Source organism: Numida meleagris, chromosome 1, assembly GCF_002078875.1.
Source record: "Numida meleagris isolate 19003 breed g44 Domestic line chromosome 1, NumMel1.0, whole genome shotgun sequence".
NCBI classification, from domain to species: Eukaryota; Metazoa; Chordata; class Aves; order Galliformes; family Numididae; genus Numida; species Numida meleagris.
This window is the reverse complement of record NC_034409.1, coordinates 77,387,075-77,394,485: the sequence shown is the minus strand read 5'-3', so window position 1 is coordinate 77,394,485 and position 7,411 is coordinate 77,387,075. Positions and strand designations below refer to the sequence as shown.

The window sequence follows — 7,411 nt, the reverse complement described above, 5'->3', positions numbered from 1 at the left end:
AAGATTTCTTTGTTAGCCCAAACTGGTACATTTCGAGAATATATGCCCAGCATGTACTTTCTTGGTGAAACATACATTGCCCATACGTGTCAGTGAACCAGCAGCATCAACTTTGTAAGGCAAAAGTGCAGCACAGGGAACATTCAGGATGAGCTCTGCTTCATTCAGTATGTACTTCTAAAGGCAGCATTTAACGGTGTACTCTGAAAAGTAGCTAAATCATCAGGAACTCTCCTTTATCTGCTGCCCATTAAGCCTTTGCCTCGAGTTGTTTCAGCTCCAGGCATAACTCTTTATACATTGTGCACCGCAGGTACCTGCTCCTGTCCTCCTGCCTGTGGGGGCTGGCTGTTTAAATATACAGAGGTCGCTCTGAAAGTAATGCTTCCTATTTATTTCTGTGGAAACTACAAGAGATAGAAAGAGCACCATAACACTATTTGATAGAGCAAATTCTTAGCTACAAAACACTACTTTTCAACATAGTCACCACCATTAGCCAATTATGTGCAGATGAGCTGATCAGGACACTTTTCATTTTGTGGTGTGGCAGCTGTGTATGGTCATCCAGAATGTGGCTTGTCATTCACATCGCTGTGACCACCGCTGACACACACCACTCACCGCCTTACTGTGCTGACATCCACTGTTTCATCTCCAGAAATGTTCAGCAAGCATCCGTGAAAGGCTGCCATTTTTCCCACATAGAGGAATTCAGTTCCACACCTTTGCTTCATACACGCTTCCGTGTCAGACCCCATTCTGTCAGGCTGTCCTTCTGCTGTCATCTGTTGCACAGCAACAACATGTAACGGAGTATTGGTGGGAAGAGTCAACCTCTACTGCCGTACCACCAACATCTGCCTCTAACGCTGAGATAAAAGAAGAAAGGATAAGATGTCCTTGCAAAATAAAACCTGAGAAGAAGGACTAGTTAAAATAAACTTATCTTACAGATATATGGCAGGAGATGCTAGCTCGGCAACTAGCAAATTCTGCTTGCTTGACAGGACAAAGTGAGATAGGCTTTATGAACTACTTGTAAATGTTGCTTGCTTGACATGAGAGAGGGGGATGGACTTTGTCAAACAGGATACAAAGATAACTCTAGTTGGCCAAAGCAGCAAACTCTAAATCAATTACAAAGTATGTATGAACAAAGGAAACAAAGTGGGGTACCTGCTGGGAGGGGATGAGAGCATGATAGGCAGACGTAGAAGAATGTGAACTCTGAGTGCCTTAGCCAATGGGGAAAGGGCTCACTAGCAAACCTTTTGGAGTAGAATCTTTCCCAGCAGTGTCATGGGCCAACATAATAAAATAGGAGGTGTTACTTTCAGAGCAGCCCTCATATATACTATGTGTGTTGGCTGTTTGGTGTCACAAGCAGGAGGGTTCATGTGTGGGAACAGCTGTGCACAATTTACCAGGAATGGAGGACAGCCTGCCACAGGAAGAGCTCCTGACAGGGAACACTCCTTTTGTTTCCTGCAGTTATCTCTGCGCTGCAGCCTGAAGTTGAACTGCTATGCTTTGTTTTGGAAGAACATTCCTTTTTTATGTGTGTAAGCCCAAAACACGCACATAACCCACACTAAGCCTTCCATGAATTGTTTCAGATGAAGCCACACATCTCTGTTCCTCCTTTTGCTCTGGGCTTGCTTATCTACTTGTATAGGAGACAGCAATGGGATAGGCACCAAAGCCACCGGAGCTGTGCAGCCACACAGCACTCCCACACTTGGGGCAGCTCTGACCGCTCTGCAGTGGGTTCCAGCAAGGCTAGAAACAGCCAGGCAGCTTGAAGCCAGGCAGCAGCTATCTCCAGGATGGCGATGGAAGAGGCTTACCAGGTTTGGTCTGGTTTGTGTCCTTGCCTTGAGCAAGAGCAACACAGAACAGGTCCTAAAGGGAAAAATACTCGCACATTGATGGAACACATAGGAGGAAGTCACAGTTCTCACAGAATTTTTTCAAATTTATCTCAGACTGTCATGTGAGTGGACGAGAACTCAGTCTGCACAGAGCTTCAGCCTTCCAAAAAAAAAAACAAAAAAACAAAAAAACAACTAAGAAAAAGAACTTCTTGAGAACTGCACGAGTGACAGAGAAATCCCCACAGACACTTCTTGAGAACTGCACGAGTGACAGAGAAATCCCCACAGACCCCCACATTTGACTCTTCCATGAGCTTGGGTAGAGAAGAGTAACCACACAGCTCGCAGCACGTTTGACATTTGCGGTAATACCAGGCACATCACCACACATCCCTTCCAGGCTTTTCTACAACAACCCAAGCCACCACACACCTCCCTCACAGCTGCTTTTCCCGAGCCCACCCCGCTCGAGGGGAGGAGCAGGGGGCGGGCAGGCAGCGTCACGAGGGCGGCGGTGATTGGCCAGCGGGAGGGAGAGGGCGGAGACCGGCGGGCTGGCGGCCCGGCGCGCTCCGAGCGTTTCCCGCCGTCGCCGTGTTGCCGTGGCGACGCCGCGCAGCCCGGAGCTGTCATGGCGGAGCCCAGCGCGGCCGTGAGTGCCCCACGGGCTGCGTGCCCGCCTCGCTTCGCTACCTCGCGCTGAAGCCCCGTGTCTCTACTTTTCCCTCGGAGCAGCGGTGGCTGCAGGCGGCTCGGGACTTTGCCCTTCGAGCGCTCCCAGCCCGCCCGGAGCCTGGCGGGACGCCACTGGACGCGGTGCTGAGGTGCGTGAGGAGCGCGGGCGGCGGGGACCTGCCGCTGGGCTACAGGTAATGGGGACGGGCCCTCGCGCATGCGCAGCGCCCGCTGCCGGAGGGCCGTCACGCCGCCGTGCGGGGCCGGGGGGTGCGGAGCGGAGGGGAGCTGGGATCTTGCTGCTGAGCTGCAAGCAGAGGGCAAGCAGCGCTGCGAGTGCAGTGCTGCTCGATTGGCTGCGAGGCCTCTCCGGATGCCGGGTGTGGGAGGGGTGTTTAGGGCTGGTAACCGCACGCCTTGCCTTGGCTTTGCCGCGCCCCCATCGCGCTTGCGGTATGACTGAGCAGCGTATCCGCCGGTCTGCGGCACGCAGGGCTGGCAGCAAAGTAGGGCACCTCGCCGGGAACCGGCTGCTGCGAGTCCTAGAATGGCTTGGGTTGGAAGGGACCACAAAGCCCGTCCAGCTTCAACCCCCCTGCCACGGGCAGGGCTCCCACCCACCAGATCAGGCTGCCCAGGGCCTCATCCACCCTGGCCATGAATGTCTCCAGGGATGGGGCACCCACAGCTTCTCTAGGCAGCCTGTGCCAATGCCTCACTGCCCTCACTGTGCTGAGAGGGATTTAGCCTGGAAGGTCCAGCGCACCTGGATATATGTCACTCCAGCTCCAACGCAAGTTGAAGGAATGTGTTAAAGCCCCCGGCTAGTGTGAGGTCAGTGGGCTGTTTGTTTGTTTGTGAGTAGGCTGTCCCCACAGATAGCTGTCTAGCTCTGGAGCACCATGGGGTCCAGGAGTTAGCTGTATGTGACAACCGGGATCCAGTGTACCGCTGTAGTTTTGGTTTCTCCCGGAAAATGATTGGTACGTATAATAAAAACAGGAGCAGCATTGTGTTCTCCTTGTAGATCGTAGGCATCAGCATTAACCCCAGCTTTGCTCCACGGCAGTTTACTTATATCTTTTTCAGACAATCCATCTCCAGTTCAGGTTCCTGTCAAATCCACAAGTATCTGCATATATTTATCTCTTCTGATTATTTTTTTTCTGTGAGTACAGTTTGTAGCTTATTCTGACCCATCACTTGTCTAGGCTAGTTTCTGGCTTTGAACCTTTGATACCTGACTAATCAAGTGAAATTCTTCAAATTCATATTCTCTGAGTTAGATTATTTCCTGCTACTGAGCAAGTGGGTGTTGTGAATACAGCTGCTGTTTCACAACCTAAAATTGTCAGCTAACCTCGGTGGAAAGAAGAATCAAAATCACGAGATGGAAACCAGTGTGTAGTAGCTCTTACAGTGCTGACCTTAATGCAGACAAAGAACTTTTGTTCTCTAGCATAGACAGCCAGGATGTAAACAGTGATGATAAATGCTACCATCGTTGCATAAACTCTGAAAAGCTTAGACTCCTGTGAGGATGCTGTCTTGTTCTCCCATATTCAGTACTGTAGTCAGTCAAAGTGTGACAGCAGTGAACAGCCTCAGCTGTGGTTGTTATTTGACATTATTCCTCCCTCCCGGCCAAAGCCAAGAATTTAGATAGAAAGATTCAGGGCTATGTGCACTGGTATACTTGAAAACATGTTCTCTTTTGTTATCTCTCAGTTATTATTTTAAGCAAGCCTAATGCCTCTGCTTTCAGAGGGGATGCTCAGGCAGAACTGACACACCAGCTGAGATGAGAGAGATTCTTAATAAATGCCAGTGGATGGGTTGATTGTTGCCATATGAAATCATCGAACCATGCCAGCAGCTAAGGCCCTGCTGACTTAGCCAAGCTTTGTCCATTGCACTCATCACTGTAATCCCCCAGTTTTGCAGATTGAGTTCATCCTTCTGTGTTCTCGCTTTTCTTTTCTTTTTTTCTTTTTCTTTTTTTTTTTTTTTCCTCCAGTTTCATCTCCATCTCTGACCTAAAGCATCAACAGCATACTCCATGCTGCAGCCACCTGACCTGGAGCACTAACAAATTTAAAGAATGGGCTCACCAAGGGCGAGGTGCTTTACCCATGCACAGCTCTTTGCCAAGGGCTTACCTGATCTTGGTTGGCTATTTAACCGATGGAAGGCAAGAGGACAAAGATGGTTGCCTCTATGTGAAAGACAATACTGGGATAATTCCATGTGAGGTATGTTCTTGGCCTGAGGGACTCTGTGTTTATTTGCCCTTCTGGGGCAGTATCGCAGAGCACCACAGATTTCAGATGGTTTGCCAGAGTCTGTACTGAGAAAAGTAATACATCTTTGTAACAGGCAGGAAAACAGCAGGCTTAGATCCCAGAGAAAGGATAGACAGAACATGTCAAATTTGTCATTGCTAGGAGAGCAAATATTGAGTCTACTATCATGGATTACAGAGATGAGTAAGTATAAAGTATAGTTCCGTTACACCTTGAACAGCATGAGGTGGCCTGAGACACGGAGGTCGTAGCAATATCCTCTGTGTTGAGCAGAAATAACTTTCTGGAGAGCTATACTGGTTGTTCAGTGATGCATTGATGACATACTTTCAGGAAATAATAGCTTGTGTGACAGTGGTATTGGATGAAAAGCTGTCTAAAATTCATAGGAAGGGAATGTAAATACGAAGTAACCGATAGAATAGGAATGCAAGAGCAGTGAGGTTGTGCCTTCCAGGGAGGTGAAGACTAGGCAAAAGTGCATTAGTTGTATTGGTATCAACTTCTAACTGAAAACACGGGAAAAGAAACAAGATGAGAATTCTAGAAAAATAGTCTGGAAATAATGAAGCCTTACAGTGAATTATTACTTTACTGCCAAGGAATAGCTATAATCCAGGAAATGCTAGGTGTAGAGCTCAGCAAATCTCCAGATTTGCATCTGGAAGGCCAGAAGTTCTCTGTGCAAGACAGAAGTGGATAGAAGACATTGCTCTCGTTTAGCAATGAAGCCCGGAAGTAGAATAAGAGTTTATGATGTTTGTGCAAGGGCAAATTAGTAGATGAATTTCGTAAGAAATGGTAAGAGGAAGGGTACCGTAATTTGTCTCAAGCTTTTTTCCACTGTCTTTTGCCTCAGCTGCTGCATTTTGAACTGGAGTGGCTGGAGTCACTGTTCCTTTTCCCAAACTGGGTGTATATACCACAGACCGACCGTGGTGCAGCAGGGTACGTAGAAATCCTGGTGGATCCAGTGCCAGTAAATTGCCTCCCAAAGGAAGTGTCTGAGACCATTCCAGTCATCTACCCACCGTTGGCTGAGCCACTCCTTGTCTCCAGGTAAACACCAAGCATGGCCAACTGCATCGTAGTGCTGCTGCTCTGGTTTCTCAGGTATTGTGAAGAGCATTTGGCTTAGGAAGCACCGTGTTAAGCTTCTGCCATAGGTGAAAGCAGGACAGCAAGTGGTGGAAGTAAAAGTTGTGCAATGATGCTGCTTTTCATTAATAAACTATTTTTCAGGAATTGACTTGGAATTTTAATCTGTATTTTGGCAGAATAAGAGAAATTATTTCCTGGTGTATTTTGATACTATAGAAAAAAACGTGAAAAGGAAACATTCAGAAGAACTTTAACTGAACCTACCGTTCATTATTTTGATTAGCACGGCTTTTTTCTTATTTTTTTATATTTTATATAAAATATAATAATAAATAAATAAAATAATATAAAAATATATATTTATATTTTTTTATAGCGAAACAAAAGTATTATTAGACTCCAGAGTTACTTTTGAATATGAAATTAATACATACCACTGGTATGGATCTGTGAAAACTGAGTTCAGTTTTCTGCTGAAGAATTGCTTGTGACTTTTTTATACCCAGTTTGGACCTATAATTAGCTTCTTGTTTGCAGTAAAGCTTCTTGTAATCTGACTCTTGTCTTGGAACGTGAATCTTTCTAACAGCTGCGTTGTCTTCAAATAATAAGGTTTTTTAAAGCGTTGAAGTGATTTCGTACATAAAAATCAAAGTAATAGTTTTGTGGGCAAGTTTGTTTTGAAAAACTCTCTGATAGATGGTCAGCATTACTGATCCTTTATTTCTAGAAAGTGCATTGTACGTATTAGTGTATCTTGGTTTTGGGATACTTCTGAGCGCTTGACTGATTTTCTTTGCTTCCTCAATTGCCCTCTAGGATTCCTTGTAAGAAAAGATCAAAGCTTAATGTGGCAGGTGAATTGTCCAGACTCAGCCCACTCCTTTGTATTCACCAGAAGACATTCTTCTTTCTATTTCTGAAATGCTTCACCTCAGCTGTTTGGGTCCCTGTCCTGGTGAAGGTCAGTAAGTCCTTGTACTTTTGCCCAGAAATTTACCGTCTATATTTGCATGTGCGTTGGTTAATCCATTTTTCAAAGCTTGCCCCTTTCTTCTCAATTTGATTTATTTGCCCTAGTAGAAACTACTGACGCTATTTTTTTTATTCTATGCAGCCTACAATAATCCTTATACATAGGTCGCTTTGAAAGTAATGCCTCCTATTTATTTCCTTGGGAACTACAACAGATACAAAGAGTACAATAACACTGTTTGATAGAACCAATTCTCAGCTACAAAACGCTGTTTTTTAACACAGTTGCCACCATTAGCTGTGCATTTTTGCCAGTGATGAACAAGGGCCTGCATGCTGCACTTGTCAAAATCTGCACCAGCAGAGGTGGCCCGCTGTTGCCATCACCACTTCTGAAACGCACCACCCGCTGCCTCCCTGTGTTCACATCTGCTGCTTGGTCTCCATAACTGTTCAGCAAGCATCAGTGAATGTCAGTGG

General features: G+C 46.2%; 1 protein-coding gene across 1 annotated transcript in view; it reads left to right on the top strand.

The window, feature by feature from the left end:
- CTC1 (CST telomere replication complex component 1) overlaps positions 2,387–7,411 on the top strand; it is a gene marked incomplete in the record, with an annotated part of 12,402 nt that continues 7,377 nt past the window's right edge. The window contains 5 exon segments of the mRNA XM_021397386.1: positions 2,387–2,527; positions 2,605–2,746; positions 4,570–4,804; positions 5,715–5,914; positions 6,776–6,920. Coding sequence (XP_021253061.1) covers positions 2,509–2,527; positions 2,605–2,746; positions 4,570–4,804; positions 5,715–5,914; positions 6,776–6,920 — 741 coding nt within the window.